Source organism: Anolis sagrei, chromosome 2 (genome assembly GCF_037176765.1).
Source record: "Anolis sagrei isolate rAnoSag1 chromosome 2, rAnoSag1.mat, whole genome shotgun sequence".
Lineage (NCBI taxonomy): Eukaryota > Metazoa > Chordata > Lepidosauria > Squamata > Dactyloidae > Anolis > Anolis sagrei.
This window is the reverse complement of record NC_090022.1, coordinates 206947785-206969234: the sequence shown is the minus strand read 5'-3', so window position 1 is coordinate 206969234 and position 21450 is coordinate 206947785. Positions and strand designations below refer to the sequence as shown.

Sequence of the window (21450 nt, the reverse complement as noted above, 5' to 3'; positions counted from 1 at the left end):
CAGAAGTGGAATAATCAGATAGTGTTCTAAATTAATATTCCTTTTGTGGGGAGCTAAAAACCTTGTGGTAGAAGACCTACCTATGCTTGCTAGGTCCAACTGAGCATAGATATCTCGAGTGCATTGCATGAGTACTTGACTTAGGTCCTAGATCATTCAGAAATTGTAAAGGCAGGCCAATTTTAGCCAACTCATTATTTAGAGCCATTATCCATTATGACTTTTGGTCATGCTGGACTCAATCCTCTACTTGGGGAGACAAAAAGATTTTAGAAAAAGGGGCTTCTTTATTGGAGGATGTGCCTGTACAATAGGTAGCTTACTTGGAAAAGGAGTGGTTTTTCTCATAGGATATCTTATTATGCAGCATTTCTTCTGTTATGGGAAATGGTGTTGCCATGGGATTTAGAATTCAAATTCTGTTTGGCACTTTGTTTTGTTTATTTGAAGTTCAGGTTGTAATTTTTAGCTTGAATTGAATTATAACTTTAGCTAGCAATATTTTCACTGATAGGCCTTATGAGTTAAAGGTATTCTTGATTTTTTGTAGACTAGTTGGATCTCTTTGTCTTCCAAACTTTCAAAATGTTTTTTTTCCTCTGTAAGACATACTACACATTATCATTAAATCATGTTATTTGGATACTGGTTCAATATCTGAATGCTTTGTATATTAAATTGCTAGTAGCACTGAAATAAATTACAATTAGTTGTTTTGAAATATACATCATGAGCCTTATTTAAGGAAGTATTTTAAGAACATTCGGAAAATAATACAAAATCCTAGGTTTATGATGAATTGCTTTATGCAAATAAAAAGACTATGCAGCCACTCATTCTACAGAAAAGTATTAAAAGTTGGTTATGGTACTCTACAGTTACGGATTCTATATTTCTTTTGCCAGCTGAAATATTTGAAGCGATTACATTGCTTGCATGATTTGGAGCCAAGAGAGTTCAAGTAGTCAGGCAGAAGTCTCCTCAGTACTAATATGGGAGAGAAGTGGGAGAGAAATATGAAATACATGACCATAATACGTGAATGACTTTTTAATTTTTTCATTCATAAGCAACATTTGAAATTAAGGACTGAGAGATTTGATTTAACAGGTACACAATTTCCTCAGCTTGCTATCAAATACTGTGCTGTAATCAACCCAATTTTTAGGTAAAACTCCTAATTCAGAACATTGCTAATGTCCTTTCTTGGTTCTTTGTAAGAGGTATGCTGCATTTTAAATTCATACAGATTATATATAAATATATTAGTATGGTTTTTGCAGTCAGTTTGTTGCCTTCTTTCTCCTTTGTTTTGCCACCAGCAGGAAAAGGGTGTGAGGCTGGACTTGCAGCTATCATAACCGAGAGTTAGGGTTTTCCTCATAAGAGAAGGAAAGCACTGAAGTAAAATATATGGTACATGGCACCCCCTGGAGAAAAATATATTTGTGAGGTTCTCAAACCATACATAGCTACACAGTTGATTATTTTTGTGCATGTTATATAAACCCTATTTTGAGTCAAATCATGCCTCCAGCTTCTGAAAGCATATTGTCCCCCCTCCTCTCCCTTCAGCTTGTTGAAAAGATGATTCTAAGGAAATCTTCAGCTCTTTGCTTGCTGTTTTAGTAGTTGAGACTCTTGAGCTTCAACTACCTTGATTTTATTCTTCCACTTAAGTCAGTATTGAGGCTGAACCTTTTCCTTCCACTATGGACACTCTTTCCCTCTAGATGTTAAATTACAACCTTGTATGCTTTTCTGTAGGTTCAGAGTATCTTGATACTGATCTAGCAGTGAGCCTCAATAATTGATACATGAGACAATGGAACTGGCTGCCTGCTAGAGGAAAACTGAAACAGCTGCTCTCTCTGTTAAACTAACAGCCCTGTTTCTACTGCGATTGCTGCTCAACTTGTTGAACCAGTAGTGAAATGGGATGGTTTTGTTGATGGTGAAGCTTGTTGCTGTCTCCTGTAGGCAATTTGCATTATTAAATGTATTATTTGTATAGGCCTGACTCAGGATTCACCCAGATGGGGCAAATATGTTAGGAAACTGCAGAATTTGTTGCTATAGTTCTCAGGGATTTAAAATATCAAATGAGGGTTTCGTTGTCCCACACTATTTTCTGGAAGTTTCCAGCATCAGCTATAATATTTTGTTCTCATTCTTGATTGAGTTTACATTTAAAATTCAAAGATCTAATAAAACAAAAAAAAGTTTCCTCTTTTCAGTTTTTTTCCCTCATAGCTGTCAGTGAAATGGCAGTTTTGCACTATAACACAATAAATAATGGATAATATACCTTTCAAACAATAGGATCATCTCAGTAAACTATACCCACATTTTTAAAATGAAACTTTGGAAAATCCCTAGTGCAAATCCCACCCTTCTTTAAACAGTCTAGAAGAGCCCTCACTCACAATCCTTAACTATAAAATGTAAACATAAAGTTGTCACTTCAAAGTTTTGTTTCACAATTAATCTGCATTTAGAGTTGTATTTTGCTCTTCTTGCAAGGTACTTAGAACAGTGTTGTGTCTTGCTGTGTGAGCTAGACTGAAATCCTTCACAGGGTATCTATGCATGCATTTCTCTAATTGTAACCCATACTCCTGGCTTTGGCACTCCACCTGCTTTGTTTGTACTGGAGAATCAAGAATCTATGTTAAGTGATACTGGAAGCTATTTGAAAGTATCAAGTTACTGCACTCTTAACAAGTTAACATCTGTACTAAAATGTTGCAAAACACAGGGATTTTGAAACTATCACAACAGCATTAAGATTGTAAGGCAATATAAAGATTTCTAGAGAAACATTCTCTTTCTCTGAAGTTTTAGAGAGGCAGTTATCGCAAATGCTTTGGCTGGCCTGATTCTAAAGAGTGATCTGTGTTTCAGCTATTTTTTCAGGTATGTAAATGTGATATCTGATACTTCCATAATCATTTAGAATTTTTAGTGTAGAATTGTTTTTAGTTTGTAGAGGAGTGGTATAAAATACATATATTGTAAAGTATTCACCAAGGAAAGTTTTCAAATTCATATGTTCTTTGCTTAAATGATGGCAGTAATGTAGGGCTAAATAGAAAGTTGCACAAACATACTTTGATTGTTGCAATGGAACTTTCTGTTTTCTTATAAGTCTTGGGGCATTCCTATTCATTTTGATCAACTTAAGATCATCTGTTTAGTTAAAATATGGATCAAAAAATTGTGAGGTTTTTTTTTGTGTGTGGATGATATAGAGATTCTTGCATTTTGAAACACCTGATATATTAGATAAAGCATTGACAAGGGAAGACAACATTGTCTAATGAAAAATGGGTACTGTTGCTTCCATTAACTGGGCGGAGGCCACAGGGGATCATTAGAAAGAGAAGGATAGTCCATTTTACAGGGGGGAAGGGTTGAAGAAGTTAAACTATCTCCCCCCCCCCCCCCATTTTTCCTGTTGTTTCCCCCATCCATGTCGCCGTTGTGAAAACAACCATAATTTATGATATGGAAGGGGGGGGGGGGGAAACGAAATAACGAAAATGGGGAAAATTGTTTTCCTCCTTCAACCACCCCCCTCATAAAATGAATTATCCTTTTCTATCTAGACCCCCTTTTGGAGTCTGCCCGGATAATAGAGCAGTACCAAAACTGTTCTGGTTTCTGGCTTCATCTCATAGATTATGATGTGTGCTGATTATAAGGAATATCATTTTGCTCATGTAATGAAAAGCATGCAAAATATATAAAGAAAAACAAGACTTATGAAACAATATAAATAATTTGTTTTAAATTGAAATGATTGAATTATGAGATTTGTATTATTTCGTAGGAAATACACACAGGATTATCAGTGGGAAATTGAATTTACATTGCCATTTCTTCTTGTTTATTTCAACCTACCCTGCTGATCTGAACAAAAATTGTGTTGATAGGCTCAATCATGGACCTTTTTATTGACTTCTCTGGAGACCCATCTTGTCTTCTCTTATAATATCTGAATTGATTGTTGTAGCACTCTCTGAGGGCATCCGACCTGTCTAATTCTAGGCAGATTAAAAGAAGGTTGCCTGTTTTAGAGGCAGTTAAACAGAGTGCTTCCTATACACTTGTCTGGGGGCAGTTTTCCACCAGCGGGACCTACCATTCTGAAAATGTAAACGAAACCAGAAAAATCAACTGAAAATTACCAGTCTTGTGAAACTCTGAAAAATAGGGGGTAGGCAAAGTATCGATGAACCTAACCCTATACCTTTGTATACATTGGTATCGTGTTGGCTTTGTGATCAAAATTATGGATTTTGCTTTGACCCAGGTAGGTTATGTGATAATATTTAGGGGCATATGACAGAAATGCATAGAAGGAACATACTTATAAAGAGCTAAAGAAAAAGGAGAGAATCTATTTTTGATGGGTTACCGTAGTGGGAGAAGGATAAGTTGCATTGTTGATCTTAAAATGACAATCTATACAAATATAGAGAATGAAAAGAATAAACATCAAGAAAATGAATTAGAGAATGCAGTGTGAAAAATGTGGGAGTGGATAAGAGCAAGGAAAACAACTTTTCTTGTATTAAGGACTCAGCATTAAGGCAGAGAAGTTCTACCACCCCAAGCCAGAAATAGATAGATAGATAGATAGCACTTCCTCACTTTCTTTTCTTGTCTGAGTGGAATTTATCATCAACATGAGAAAGCCATTTCAGGCACTTGAAGTGGAGCAAAGTGGCGATAGGCCCTTATTTAAAATGACCAATGCAGTCTCTCTGCAGGGTAAATTTTTATAGAAGATGAGGAAGGAGGACATGGTCTGCCTTACTTTCTCTGATTTGAGCAGAAAAGGGGTAATGTGGTGGAGGCACTTCTCACCTTTGCCTCTTGCCACTGCCTTCATGTTAGGTTCCCTACTCTAAAACTGACCTATTTCTAAGCTGACACAGGGTGTACCTGTTAAGGTACACTTTTGCATTGTGTTGCAGGGAATTAGGCTGGCAATGATACCTGGAGTCTATATTCTATTTTTACCCCATAATGCAGGTTTTAACTATTATTTTGCTTCTGTGACCCAGAGGAAGAAATTCAGCATGGCGAGATGAGCTGGTTTAACTGGAATTTGGTCACTATAGAATAAGACATCTTGAGGTAGGGCGAATGAATAAGTATATCTCAGCAGACATTTCGGCCTTTTCTGCTTTGACTGTTAGATGGCCTCTGAACTGTTTACCCCATATATTCAGAGACTTGAGGCAGAGAGATGGCTTCTGCAAGTCCCTGACTTCTATTCAAATGGCATGGAACATACAGACATTGTATTCAGACATCATTCCAGCTACATTTCAGACAGATTGGATAAAGATGGAAGGAAAAAAGGAAAATACATAAAGTTATACTTGCTTCTCTCATTCTTCTTTCATTTTACCTTAAAAGAAAAATAAAACAAAGTGGTGAGCATACTTACAACTTGTACATAAAAAACACACCCCTATGAAATGCAATTTGCATCCCCCCCCCCAATTAGCAGGTTATGATAACAAATCTCAGTATCTTGTTACAAGGGAATGTGTATTTTTAAGGATTGAATTCACAACCCAATCAACTCACTCCACGTTTTAAAATAACTTTTGTTATTTATTTCCCCCTTGTGACCTGTGTAGCTTTTTTTTGTGTTCCAGGTCAGGGAAAGAAGGGATATAAATTATTGTCTAAGTATTTTTAAATCTCCCTCCTTTTCAGCAAAAACCTGTATCTTATAAGTAAATAGAAGTACATACTAAGCATCTTATAATTAAATAGAACAAATACAATTAAAACATGAACAAAAACATAAAAATACAAAACACAGTTTAAAAACCGCAGTAAAAGAGCATCCATGCAATCAAAGGCCTCTTAGACACCAAGCAGCATTAGTTGCCTAAGGCACACCTGAATAGAAGAAGTGTCTGCCTTTAGGCTGAAAGATCAGAGGAAGGGAGATAATCTAATCTCCTTTATTTATGAGTTGCAGAAAGAGGCAACATCTATCAGGTAAACACATTTTTCTTCACTGCTAGATGTGCCGCAGCAGGTATGGGGCAATGAAAAGACCTCCCTTGAAGATCTCAGAAGTCATCAGGCTTTAATGGAAAAGTATATGTTTTCAGAGAGCCCATTACAGGCCATAAACTAGTTCTTTGAATTGTGCATGGAAAGGGGTTGTTATAACAATGAAGGCATTTTATTCCTGTAATAAGGCAATAGCCACAGCTTGGCATCACTTACTTTCTGTCGTCTGAAATGCACTCCAGTGTAAAGTACATATCACCATGACTGTTGATGATAGGACCTTTAAAAGAAGCTCGTGTGCTATCTTCACCTATGTAAACAGACTTCCAGTTTTTGAAATGAACACTAGAGTATGCAAATGTCTTCAGGGTGACTCATTGTTTCCCTGTACCTTTATTTTTATTTTTATTGACTGTATATCCCTAATCTTTCTCCTAGGATTGGTCTTAATTATGGTGCAACTATTATAACCACCGAAGGCTTTCATAGCCGGAATCATTGGGTTTCTGTAAGTTTTTCGGGCTGTATGGCCATGTTCCAGATGCATTCTCTGACGTTTCACCTGCATCTATGTCAGGCATCCTCAGAGGTTGTGAGGTCTGTTAGAAACTAGGAAAATTGAGTTTATATATCTGGAATGTCCAAGGTGAGAGAAATAACTTTTGTAGATTGGAGGTAGTGTGAAGGTGGCCAATTGAAACATTCACACCTACCTCCAACAGACAAGAGTTTTTTCTCCCACCCTGGACATTCCACAGATATATAAACCCCATTTTCCTAGTTTCCAACAGACCTCACAATTTCTGAGGATGCCTGCCATAGATATAAGTGAAACATCCGGAGAGAATGCTTCTGAAACATTGCCATACAGCCCAAAAAGCTTACAGCAAGCCTATTATATCTCCCATAGCTGTTTTGACCATCCATGCCTATTTTGATTTTCAGTGTTGTAAATTTGGCTGTTGTAAATAAAGCTTTATTTGGTTAATTAGAATTTCATTGAAAATATAAATTGTAATATAAACCAAGTCATTATTGTAGTTGTGCTTTGTATATAAAGTAAATTTAAAATAAAGCCCATTAATTTTCTATTGAGCTCTTAACACATGCTTGCCAAATGTTTTAGTGCACAAATATAATGTTGCAAGCATATGACCTAGAATGATGACTCTAGGCTTCTCCTGTTATTCCACTGTGATTTCATTGCCCTTGAAGCTGAACTTGAAGGATCTGCCTGTTCCTTTTATCTTTAGCCAGGCTAGAGTCTGGTTTGTCAAGTTCAGCAGCACCCTTGAAGAACTTGCATGATGTGATCCTAAATCACTAGAATATTTTCTTAAACATGACCTGTTTGCTGTCCTTTATTACATTTCATATTGAGTACTTGGACCAAGATTTTGTGTAACACAAATGTAGCAACACATTGTCGAATGAGCCCTCCGTATCCACTGGGGTTTTGATCCAGGACTCTCCATGGATACCAAAATGATGCTCAAGTCTTATATACAATTGTGTAGTTAAATGACATCTCTTATATAAAACGTAAACAATTTAAAATTAGTACCAGAAATCATCTGATGATCTGTGGAAATGGTGAGAAGACCACAGCAGGATTTTGGTGCATGGTAAAATTAAGGTTTGCCTTTGGGATTTTAAAAAAATCAAGCAGTGGTGATAGAATCGTGGATGCAGAACCCATAGATGTGGAGGCCCAACTGTAATATGGACAATATAAAACATCTGTGAAATGTTAAGGCCTTTGTGGAGGTCTTGACGTTGCACATATTTAGAGAGAAGAGATTGCTTTTCATCCAAAGCAAACAAAAATGAAAACAATACTACTATTCTCCCAGACTACCCTACCTTATGGCATGTCAACTTAACCTTGAGAGTGTGGGAACAAAGAGGCATGCTGAGTTTCAGCTATGTGTCTTCTGGTCTCTGCTGTTTCAGACTGCTGTGATCTTAGAAATATTGAACATGGTAAGTGTTGTTATTGCGAATACCTACAAAGGCAAAAGAGTTGCAGAGCAAATAAAACCAATATTCAGTGATCCTTATTCTGTTGAAGCTGAATGCGGGAGGACTATGGACACTTAAATATGGAAGTACACCAGTACTTTGCCATTGTTTTTATCCACATTGAAAGGAGAGCAATGTGTGTAGGAGACTGATTTAAAATAAACCATCTTCCTACATTTCTGTGTGCTTTCAAGTTATTTCCTGCTCACAGCAACTCTGTCACAAGGTTGTATTGGCAAGAGTTATTCTTTGTTTTTCTCTGAGGCAGACAGACAGTGACTTGCCCAGGTAACCCAGGGGTTTCCATGGGTTGCCAGGATTTGAACCTTGGTCTCTAGAGTCACAGCCCATTGCTCAAAGCCCTATGCCACTCTGGTTTTCTAGTGACTTTTTCCAGAATGAAGTTTTAGAGATAGCTGCTGATTGAAATCTTGTAGAAATTCCAATTTCCTTGTAACTGATGGACTATAAAAAATCATTACCTCTCTTTTTTCTGTGTGAAGACGAGACTTAAATTTTTTACTAATGTTTGTTGCTTTAATCATATTTTATAACCATGTTTCACATTTTAATTCATATATATTTCCTCTCCTACGTTGAATCAAAGCCCTAACACCTTTTTAATTCTAACATGTTTACATGTTTCTACGGAGTGGGCCAAAAGTCACAAAGGGATTTCAATATTTAATAACTTTCTTATTTTTTTGTTTTTAATTTACAATGCCATAGCTTCATATACAGTATATATAGGAAATAAATTTACGTTATATGTGAAAAAAAATCAAGTATTGTATTTTTTTGTAAATGAAGAAAAATAATTATTAAAATATCAGGTAGGTCCCTTTGTGACTTTTGGCCCATCCTGTATTTGAGAGCAATTGAACTTTTTTTTTTTTTTGGTTTAGCTTGGAGAGATTCTCTCGGAAAGAGCTGAGCATGATAGAATAATGTAGTACTTTAGCTGTGTGATAATAATTTGAAAGGATAACTCTGCACTGACATTATGTACATCATTGTATTATTATTCCGCTTTGCCACACAAAATAGATAGCAATGTTGGTATTGAGTAGCTGCGACTATTTTTGCTCAAAAGCCCTGCTTCTACAATGATAGCTGCATAATTACCATATTTACTCAAGTATAAGTTGACCCAAATATCAGCCGAGGCACCTAATTTTACCACAAAAAACTGGGAAACCATATTGACTCAAGTATAAGCCGAGGGTGGGAAATGAAGCAGCTACTGGTCAGTTTCAAAATAAAAATATATACCAATAAAATGACATTAATTGAGGCATCAGTAGCTTAAATGTTTTTGAATATTTACATAAAACGAATTATTCTAACCTTCTACAATGTAAATGTGCTTACGTATCCTTCAAATAATAATAAAGACAGTAAAATAATCAATGGGAGGAGGAGGAGGAGAAGTAATAGTAGTAGTAGTAGTAGTAGAAGAAGATGATGTATCACACAGTCCTAGACGCTTGGGAAGTGTTCGACTTGTGATTTTGTGATAGGAAAACCAGCATATATATCTTGTTTGCTGTGACATACTGTGTGTTTGTGTCAGTAAAATAATAATAACAGTAAAATAATCAATATAATAATAGCGTAAAATACTAAATGTAATAATAATGATAATAAACAGAGTAAAATAATAAATGTAATAATAATAGAGTGAAGTAATAAATATATAATAATAAAGAGTAAAGTAACAAATGTAATAATAGAATAAAATAATGTAAATATCATAATAATAGAGTAAAATGTAAATGTAATAATAATAATAAATAGAGTAAAATAATAAAAATAATACTAGAGTAAAATAATGCAAAAGTAATAACAATAAATAGAGTAAAATAATAAATGTAACAAAAATAATAACAGAGTAAAATAATAATTAACCTTGACTCGAGTATAAGCCGAGGAGGGCCTTTTCAGCCTAAAAAGGGCTGAAAAACTCGGCTTATACTCAAGTATATATGGTATATCACCTAGCAGACCAGAGAGCTTTCTTGGATGCAGGGGAAAAGCAGCTAGCCAAGTGGATGTGAGTGGTTAGTACCATTTTTCAAAAAATTTAGATAAAACATTATATGCATGTCAAATCCCCTGCCTTGTAATAAACTTTTTTTGTCTTTTCTCTTGTTTAAAGGTGCTAGTATAGATTGTTAATTTCAAAGAAAATTACTTTAGAACACAATGTGCTCTTAGCAGAGTGACTCCATAAAGTTGTATTTGTGGTTTTGCAGCCTGCACAGTGTCCGTCCTTTTTTTAAATAAGTGTCATGTGGCTATGACTTTTCAGATGGACTATACATGAAGATATAAAGGGACAGTTTTAACCAACACGCTGACTTACATAAAGTGGGGGGGGGGGGGGAAGTATTTAGTCAGATGCCAATTGTACAAGTCCTACTACTTAAAAAAATGAGCGAGGCCTGTAATTGACATCATAGATAGACATGTGACATGTGGATAAGTACTGTAGAGAGCGTCGGTACTTCTTTTAGGTTTTCTTGGGATGGACTAAGTTCTTGTCTTTCACTACACAACTCAGAGAAAGGGATGGTTCCATTTTTCTTTTTGGACAAGAGTTAAGGTATGAATAAGTTGATTCAGGGTGTTGGGTTGATTTTTTAATTAAAATTTCTATACATGAGTATGTGGAGTAATCTTTTGGCAGTGATTTTTGTAATTGGATAAAATGGGATTTTCAAGTGAAATAAAATGTTTCTGTTGCGCTTATAAAACCTGGGACTTGTTGACAAAACAAGATACTGAAAACAATCACTCCTGAGTGTCAGAAAGAGGCACAGATGTATTTACATTTCATTATTTCATTTTTCCCACAGCGTGGATCTGATGAGCTTTTTCCTTCTGGTATCGCTTACGGGCCTCTTACCATGAGCAATTCTACTCCTGCTACAGGTAGCATTAAGAACACATTTTGTAGTACAGTGGTAGCTAACCACCTGCCTGATCTTCCGTGATAAAAGTGCCTTGTGGACTAATTATTTTTGATGATTTATTTGTAAGGCAGTTATGAAGTATGTTGATTTAAATTGAGACTCCTATAACCATCTCCCCAATCTGATCAGCCTGAAAAGTGCATTAGAGTTCCAGAAGAGGAGGAGTGAGCATATAAATCAGTTAAAATAGGAATTATGGGAAATCAATGAGTTTCCCCCCAGTAATGTGTCAGGATTTCATTCTCTTTGTCTAGTATGTAGCCTACTATAATCTTTATAGATGTGGTAGTGCTCAGTCATGTTGTTATGGTTAGATTGTTCACATGCTTCTCCTTTCTCTCTCATGTGAGCATTCCCCTCCCTGCTACTCCTGACTTCATTTTCTGAGATAATTATGGTAGGTGCTGTATCAGCACCAGGTTTTTCCACCGAGTATAATTGGTGACAAACCATTTGCGAGCAGCTTCATGCTGTGAAAGAAAAGAAAGTGAGAAGGAACTCATGGAGGGATCTGATATAACAATCATAAGAAGGTAGGGAGTGTTACATATGCATAGAGCCTCCATTTAGTAATCTTCAAGAGCCATGATTTAACTAATTTTTAGATTCCACCAAATTATGTCAGCCATTTAAATTAAAAGGCTCTCAAAATATTGTTAACTCCTTGGGAAGTAACCGTAGAAATATCAGCTAGACTCGAATCTTGATGTCGAAAACAGTCCTATTGGGAGTCATGTCCAATTATCAATAATATTAAATTTTGTGTCTGCTGTTAGTGTTGCCATTGTTACTTTTGTTTTATACCCTTCCTTCCCCTTAGAATGTACTGTTCAGAAAAGGAGAAAGTCCTTTAGTCAGCATTTCAGTGTGTAATATAATCATTTGAAAAAGAATGCAGAAATCCTGAGGCAAAAGATAGGGTGCTTATATCTTTAGAATTCAGTCTTTCTAATTAAAAAAATCTCAGCAAATAAAACTATAAGCACCACATAAGCATTAAAATACACAAACCATGTTTACATAGTAGAAACATTTATATAAATCATATTGAATAAGTGAAAATCTGCAATCACTTTCAGTGAATGGAAAAGTTTGCAAAAAAGAGAATGGCATGTGTCATTTTACCCTTCTTTTGGGTATACCTTTGTAGTCTCCCTTTGCAGTAGTGACTTCCACAAATACTTGCTGGGTCCTAATCAGCCTGGTATCTTTCCCCAGGCAGCTTTGCTGTTGATTTCCTGTGCCAGGTGAGCTGGCTACACCACTGGGGACTTCCAGACTTGGGTTAGGGGTGAGCAGTTGGCAGGGCATCCACCCCCAGGCGAATGTAGTCATCCTCTTCATCCCAAAGCAACTTATGGCTCCAATGCATGTGCTAGCTAAGGCATCTGGAGTGTGCGTTGGTTGAACCTTTCTGCTGTTTTTGACATAGCTAAAGATTTATTTTAAATGAACGACGATATTCAATCTAATGCTCCAAATACCCCCCTTGAATGTCTGCACCATCATGCTTTTAGTGTATAGACTAGCAAAAAGCTTATCATTGAAATATGCTATAGTACTACTGAAGTGCTCTCATTCATCCTTTCTCATTCTTAATCTTCCCTGGATTGCTGATATCTGCCTGCTGTGCCTTGCTTGATAATTTTGTTTAAAGTTTTTTGTTACTTTTATATCTCAGTCTCCAAGAAGTCAGTTGCTAGCTCTTATGCCTGCAGACTTCTGTGGGAAAAATGCAAGTAGTAGCTAGCTGGTCCAGCTGTCATACTGGTTGCTTTTAGCTCAGTGACTATGAATGATGTGTAAGTGAAATGAAAACTCCTCAGAAGTTTTGAATTAGAATTAACTAGGTTAATTAGTTTAGATCATATTCCTAAATTCCATGTTTTTTTCATAATACTAGAGCTGAAGCTAATTCAACAAACACCTTAATAGGTAAATGAAAAAGCTTAGCATTGCTTCCTGCATGCAGTTGCGATTTTGCAATCCAATCAGCAAATGCAGCTTTTGTGTTATGCTAAACTATTTATTTATATATATTTTAGCTAATGGGAATGACAACAAGAAATTCAAAGGAGACAGATCACCTTGCTCACCTTCACGAGTCCTTCATCTTCGTAAGATTCCAAATGATGTCACTGAAGCAGAAGTAATTTCTCTAGGTCTACCTTTTGGCAGAGTAACCAATCTCTTGATGTTGAAGGGGAAAAGCCAGGTATAAACATATTCTCCTAGCTGCAAGAAAATGTAATTTATGTAATGCATGATCATTCATCTGTTGCTTGGTGTAAATGTTAGATGGGTTAGTCTCTCTGTCTCCAGTGGTTCCCATGGATTTGGGATACAAGCCAAATATCTTCCTAGGAAGTTACTCAGTTCATTTCTGAGTCAAAGCTGAATACAGCTCCCTATCCTCACACAACTGTCAAATGAGAAGGCTTCATAGGAAACTTTAACAGGCTTAATATCAAAGTGAAAACTTTGGCTCTCTTCTTCAATTGCATAAAAGTGAGAAGAGAATGGAGAGCACAAGCCAAAGGCTCATTCTCAAAGAAAAAAAATAATGGTTTCCTATTATAACTGAAACACAGTACAGTAGTGAGGAAAATAAGTTTTCTAAAATCACTCAACTTTAGCGGCACACAAGTCCTCTCCTGGTTATCCCTTAGTGTCATTATTTCAGCAGCCCTATTAAGTTGAAAATAGTTGCTTTGTTAATGCTGCTTTAAAATAGTTGGGAATCACATGTCATTGGTAATTTATTGCAGATTGTCAGAAATATTCCAGTAGATCCTAAAGTACATTCTTCCCACTCCTTCTGTACTTTAGTATTTACGGTCTAAATTCTGGACATATAAAATTGTTTAGTGCTTTTTAAAAATCCCTTTCATTAGTTCCCTTAATTTCTTTTGTAGGTTTAATATTGTTGTGTGATTTGGGGAAAACAGTTAAAGAGAAATCTGCAAACTGTTCTGGGTCACATATGTATACTTATCTCATTCTCTAAGACAATGCTTCCCAAGTTATATGATGTGGTAGAACTGGAAATTATTACTTTTTTCTAGAATTACATGCATTGGTACCATATTTGTTTCCACTGGTTAGAACTGATTATTTCTTTCTTGGAAATTTGCCAGGGATTGGCAGCCAGTGGCTTGGACCACCATGCTGTAAGATAATGCCATCAGCATCTGAAAGGAATATCTGTATCTGGCATAGTAGAGTCCTGTTGTTATTGGGGATTCCATGAAAACTTTTGCAAATCATTCATGCTTACATAATACAAATATGAAATATTTTGTAAGCATTAAATAATATGAAATTTAAAATTTACAAAATGGTATTTATGCAGGGGAATGAACTGATACAAACGTAACAAATTGCACCATTGGTTTTTTAAGGTGTTCTTTTCAATAAAAGTGGTTTTATGTACAAAACATTATTCTATTTGTGTTCATTTCAGGCTTTCCTAGAAATGGCTTCAGAAGAAGCAGCTGTTACTATGGTGAACTACTACACTCCTGTTACTCCACACCTCCGCAGTCAGCCTGTTTATATTCAGTATTCTAATCACAGAGAACTTAAGACTGACAATCTACCCAATCAGGCTGTAAGTATTTTTCTTTTGAGGAAAAAAGTGACATTCTTTGAAACAGTTAATGTATAGAGAGATTTTTCAGCAACTTAAATATCCAATTTTCAAGTTGTTGTACAGCTCAGCATGGGAAGAGCATATGGTTGAAAAGAATTATGGCTTAAGTAAAGGCGTTAGCAACAGTATTCACTGCAGGACAAAGACTAACCTTTTGCCCATCAATTTTTAGAAAAAGGAAAAACTGAGAATTGAATAGATCAGATATTATACATTTTGCAATTTAAAAATAATTTTTAAAGTATGACTATCTTGCTGACTTTTTAAAAAGGCCAATTAATGCATGTACAACACTGGGGGAACCTTTGCAGAATTTACTTTTTTTACTTTTTTTACTTTGAGCTGGCTAGCTAATAGGATATGATGTAAATTTGAAACTGAACAACTTTTACTTTCTTTTGAATAATAAATATACGTGCACCACATTATTAAAAGCAAACAAAAACATTATATCAGGATTGAATAATATCCAAAGGGTGAATTCCAGCACACAACATCCTCAGTTTGTTTAGATCAGCGGTTCTCAACCATTTTGAGTCGCAACCCCATTTTATAGAGGCAAAGTGACCCTCGACCCCGATACATTAAAAATGGGCTTTAGGGTAAATTAAAACACATTGAAAATAGATTTTTCAGCACTATGTAATTCAAAATACTGTTAAGTTACGACATATTTAACGTAATGAATGAAATTGTAACTTGTTAACAAGTTGAAAAAGTTACAGCTAATGCCAGCCTCATGCCATTCTCAATATTTAATCTGTTTCTTGTTTTTGTTTTCAATTGAAGAAGAGTTGAAAATACACTCTCACAGGGCTATGTAGAAACAAAGGGGAATCTTTTATTTTTTATTTTTCCTTTTTAAAATTTTGATAGCTCACCACTGTCCGGTGACACCACAGAAAACCCTTCACGTTCCCATTTGTGGTCATGATCCATGGATTGGGAACCACTGATTTAGAATATGGGTGGACATATAGAACTTAGTATGAGATTCCGATTCATGGACCCCATTTTTGTGACTTCTGAAGCTCCCCAAAGCTCTCATTAGAAAAAACCCAATTTGAACAATTTGGGGGCAATTCCTGTCTCTAAACCAAAAGCCACCTTGATTTAATTACATAGAACTAGTCGCTTATTTTAAAGTCTTGTTTAAAGACGTTTCTTGAGCTAAGAGTCATACTGTTCCTATCTGCTCAAGCGGGCATAGGAGTTATGGAGCAGTTTTTCAATAAACTGCCCTCAATATAATAAATAAATAAGACCTCAATACCCATAGTATTCGGCTCTGTGTATTGAGAGCATTGGTTTGTTCTGTCACAGAATGCTCCTGGGCATTTAAAGTCAGTTGGGTATGAGTTATAGTAGCCCTGAAGATGTGATTTACGGATTAGTATGGAAAATGAAAATAAGCCACTGTGCCCAGTAAATCAGATTAACAGGTTTTCTACACAGACCATGTTCATGTCTCTTCTAACTTCTTCCTAGTTCTAGCCAGTTGGCTTAAATGGGATCACTGCTACTGCAATATAGTTGTATAGTCATCTGAAGAAGCATGACCCATTTGGTTACTGTCAAAATGAAGCAGTATTTTGGGGACTTAAAAAATATCCAATATCTGCAGAATTTCTCCACAAGTTAAAAACATGTTTAAATACACTTGTTTTCATTAATCTGAAATGTGAGAGAATGAAAAATGGTAACCTTCCCTATTATCTGCATCAGGTATTAAAAAGAAAGTGTAAGGCCTTTAAGTGGCACTAATGTCTGTGGGATTGTATGCAAAGTATGTTACACTGATGTACACAATACTTAAGTCAAGTTGTTATCAAGCAATTTTATTCTTTCTCTTTTCTTAGAGAACTCAAGCTGCATTGCAAGCAGTAAATGCTGTGCAGTCTGGAGGCCTGGCCCTTACAGGTGCTCCAGCTACTGAGGGTGGATTGCCTCCTGGTCAGAGTTCTGTACTTCGAATTATAGTTGAAAATCTTTTCTATCCTGTAACTCTAGAAGTGCTATATCAGGTAAGAAAACTCAAGCAAACAAAAAAAAATCTGGTCTTTTTTTCTTGTGTTTCAGGCAAGATTAACAAACAAGGTACCAAACTGTTATTTCTTAGGATTTTTTTCCCAATAATCTAATTTAGATGTTATATTGCTTATTGGTTGGTTTCTTCTTGAAAATGAAAAAAACTTCTAGTGAGGATTATTTGTACTAGGAGATTTGTATTTGCCCTAGAGAGTTCACCCATGCTGGAAGAAACCGGAATATAAATTTATTTAATGACTAAATTAATAAGTAAATGCTTATAGTGATGAGAACTGACATTACTAATGATTTGTTAGTGGGGTTGTATGTGTTCAAGATGTAGATTCCCTTCCATCCCATCTTTTCTATGCTGCCTTTGTAGTAATCACTTATTCACAAAGGTGCAGGTTAAGAAAAAAAACTCAGCAAATGGGAAATGGAGCACATGTAGCTGAAAGGGAGATTTAAAATGGAAACTAATAAATTTGATCTGGTCATATTGCTACTATACATTTTTATTTATATAATACAATTAATTTTTCTGAAAGAATTAACACTTATAAAAACATAATAAAAACATAACTAATAAAATTAAGCAAAATTAAATTTCATTAATTCAAACAATTCTGAACAAAGCCCGAACCTGTAAAACACAATTGTAAAATATTCACTCTAAGTAAAGTTGAGGGGAAAACCATTTTATAAATCCTCTTAGAAGCAGCCCCAAAAGCTGTACAGTGTTCCCTCACTTATTGCGGGTGTTCCATTCCCAGACCCCCCGTGATAAGTGAAAATCCGTGAAGTAGGGACATCATATTAATTTTAATATTTTTATATTATTTTATATATTTTATACATTATTTTCTCACCCGTGCTTCCTTACTCGCTTCTCTGCCCATCCCAAGGGCGTGTGCCTGCCTCCCTGGCCTCCGCAGAGCCTCCAGAGCCACACAGGCAGCAGCAGGCCAAAGAGGCAGGCCTTCCCTACAGCGCACTTCCAGGGTCCCTGTCCTCCACTGGATGTAAATATTTAATATTTAATATTTTAATTAAAATTTTCAAAAACCCGCAAAACAGTGAGTCCACTAAAAGTGGCCATGAAGTAGCGAGAGAACACTGTATATCTGGGGTGTTCTGTGGTTGCCAAGGATCCTCTGAAGATGCCAGCCACAGATGCAGGCGAAATATCATGAGAAAATGCTGCTAGAAAATGGCCATACAGACCCGAAACCACACAATACCCTAGTGATTCCAGCTGTGAAAACCTTCAACAATACAGTTGTATATCTCTCACAAGATAATATCAAAGTATAAGAGAGAGCCACTAAAAAAAACTTCTAACTCCTGGTGTTCATGAATGTTACTGATATTAGTGATGTGCCACTCTGAAATGGGCCTGGCAATACATCAGGAATCAGTGAAGCTGATACAGAATTGACATTATGTGATGTTATAGTATACTACTCAAGGTGTAGTCCATGGGATGGTGCCAGTTTATAAACTATCAGCTACTGATTCAGGGAGAGTTTCCAGAAAAGAAAGAGGCAAATGAGTTGTAGATTCAGCATGAATATGGTACCCATCCTCAACATATTAGAAATACAATATTTGGCTCTCTTTCATCAGATTGCTTAAGAAGTACTGGTCAAGTAATAATAATAATAATAATAAACTTTATTTGTACCCCGCCACCATCTCCCCTATGGGGACTCGGAGCGGCTTACATGGGGCCAGGCCCGAACAACAATTACAAGTTTTAGAAAGAATTTTAACTACCACATTATCCTATCAGCTGACATTTCCAAGTTGTGTCCCTTCTCCACATTCCATTCCCTCTAGGAAACTGCTCCAAATTAAGTTAAGTTGAATATAACTAGAACATGTATAACTGAGGCCCACATAAAGCTACCTAGTTAAAGTTGTAGGCTATGTATCAGGCATGGGCAGGGCCTGGGGACCGGATGTGGCCCTCTGGGCACTTACATCAGGCCCTCCTCATTTTCCCTGTCCTCTCAGCATAAGGACATGGTGGCCCGCCACATCCTTATGCAGAAAGGGGGAGGAAGGCACGCAGCAGCTGAGAGCCCTCTGGAGCGCTCTTAGCAATCGCGTGTCTCGCCCTCCTCCTGGCATAAGAATGGTACGAGCAGCCCTGTCCTTTATGCTGAGAGGACGGCCTGAGGAAGGCACGCAGTGGCTGAGAGCCCTCCGGAGGGCTCTCGGACATCGCCTATCTCACCCTCCTCCCAGCATATTGCTGAGAGGACAGCCCGAAGATTGGGACAGGAGGATCAGGGCAGTCGCCGTATGTTTTATTTTTCTCCCAGAATAAAGATGGGCAAGCAGCCCCATCCTTATGCCAGGAAAACAGCCTAAGGATGACCCAGGCCCTGCCCCACCCCTTCCATCCTCACTGTCTAACAGGCCCTGTCCCTCTTAGCCCATCCCACCCAGCACGTGTTCTTAGCTGCCCTCTCTCCTGGCCTGGTCCTCTCGGTCAGACCCAAAATGCGGCCCCACGGCAAAAAAGTTTGCCCATGCCTGCCATATATCATTCTTGACTACTTGGTACTACCTGTGCTTCCGTATAGAGGGAACCTTGAGTACCAACATGGTTTCTTAGTGCAATCTCTATCCAGACAAGCAGAATATATGCCTCATCTGGCTAAAGTTTCATCTGGTTTGGTTTTGTTCATCTTGAAACTACTTCCAAGCATCAATTCAGGGGTTCCAGAGCATATTTGGAATTAGTAGGTGAAAAACATGTACGTGTGTTTTTGTCCATATATTTGTGATGCTGTTGCTTAGTCCTCAGTATCACTTTTCCCAGTATCTTCAAGAAGATGTTATATAACAAGACCAAAAAATGGAAGGCTGAAACCCACAGGACAGGATGGATATGCCTTGGCACCACCTCCTGATATTGACCAACCAGGCAGTCCAGAGGAATTACATTCTCAATTGTATCACAATCACTGAAAGGTCTAGAATAAACAGAATTAGGCTCACTATTTAAGTGATTTTTTGTTTCATTTTTCTTGCTGTGAAAACATAACTGGACAGTGTCTTAACTGTGGTAAAATAGTAGTAAAATACAGTTAGACTTTCATTAGGAGAATATTTTATTTATGATTTTAAAATAAATATTCAGGTGTAATATTCTTAGCAGAATAATGAAGTCTCCAATTCAGAAAGATAACACTAATTATTTGAGATATCCATACAGTTTTTGTCTCAAACTTTCCTAGAAAGAATGACAGCAGGTGTATGTTTTGATTTAGATCTTCTCCAAGTTTGGAACAGTTTTGAAGATCATCACTTTCACCAAGAACAATCAGTTTCAGGCCTTGCTTCAGTATGCTGATCCATTGAATGCACATTATGCAAGAATGGTAGGTAAACAGTAAAGTATGAATAAGGATTTCCTATATACATGTGTATCTTCCCAAGGCTCAGAACCCCCTGAGCCCATGTACTCCAGTGCTCTCTCTCTTTCTGATGTCTTTCTTCTTTCTTTCTTTCTTTCTTTCTCTTTCTCTTTTTTGCCTTTGCTTCAGTGCTCTTTCAATCACCACCATCCTTTATAAGGCAGCATTACTTTGATATTTTTGTCAGCAGACAATATTAATATTAAATTTATTTATGTATGTGTCCATATCTCTTATAAGGAATACAGACATATCCCTTGAGATATGTGTCCGTATACATGTCTAAAAAGTGTGTCACCGACATGAAATGTTTGGATGTTTGTCCCTTATCTGCAGAAAATGAGCATATCACAGGTGTGAGCAACATTGCTTTCTCTCTCTCTCTCATCATCATCCTGAAAGTTGAGAATAGTACAAAAGGAACTACAATGTGGAGTTGTTTGTAACTTGGGGATTAACTGTATAATCTTTTTTTTTCTTCCTCTAGGCTCTTGATGGTCAAAACATCTACAATGCTTGCTGCACTCTCCGTATTGATTTCTCCAAACTAACAAGCCTTAATGTAAAATACAACAATGATAAAAGCAGAGATTTTACACGTTTGGACCTTCCTTCAGGTGATGGGCAGCCTTCCCTTGAGCCCACAATGGCTGCTGCTTTTGGTAAGAATTTAATCTTTGTAAGAGCGTAAAACATGTTGCTTTTCTGTTTTAGCATTAGACTGTTTAATATTTTCAAAAGTGTTGAATTAAGTTGAATAGTTATATAGTCTAGACCCATCATTTGGAATAATAGGTTTTAAAAATTAAAGGTAAAGGTAAAGGTTTCCCCTGACATTAAGTCTAGTCATGTCCGACTCTGGGGGTGGTGTTCATCTCCATTTCTAAGCTGAAGAGCCAGCATTGTCCACAGACAAATATTGCTGTTGACAATTAGTTCAATAAATAAATGGGCCCTCTTGCAATTGAAGCCTAAATTTCTGTAGATCTTAAAAGACATAAATCAAGTTGTACAAGAAAAATCTGAGTTGGATTTATTGTGAAAACTTGCTGTTATTTAAAGTGTAAATATAACCCGCTTTCTGATTTGCAAGCATTTTATAGCTTTTTCAAATTTTCATCCTTTCTGAAGTATATACAAAAGTTGACAGACTTGAGACAGACTTGAGAGCATCACATTAGTGGTTTACTGTAAGAAGTTATATGACACAGAATTCACAAAAATGCATTTGTCTTTTTGTGGATAGGTTGCATTCTAAGCTGTGAAATTCCTGCTTTCCAAAGTTGATATGTAGAATTTA

The 21450-nt window shown here is 36.5% G+C and overlaps 1 protein-coding gene across 2 annotated transcripts in view; it reads left to right on the top strand.

Annotated features, from left to right (window-relative positions):
* The window catches only part of PTBP3 (polypyrimidine tract binding protein 3), a 51734-nt gene that overhangs the window by 14711 nt on the left and 15573 nt on the right, over nt 1-21450 (top strand). For both annotated transcript variants that reach the window (XM_060762493.2, XM_060762494.2), the window contains 6 exons: nt 10926-11001; nt 13088-13257; nt 14506-14652; nt 16554-16718; nt 20004-20114; nt 20638-20812. In XM_060762493.2, coding sequence (XP_060618476.2) covers nt 10926-11001; nt 13088-13257; nt 14506-14652; nt 16554-16718; nt 20004-20114; nt 20638-20812 — 844 coding nt within the window. The remainder of the gene's footprint in view (nt 1-10925; nt 11002-13087; nt 13258-14505; nt 14653-16553; nt 16719-20003; nt 20115-20637; nt 20813-21450) is intronic.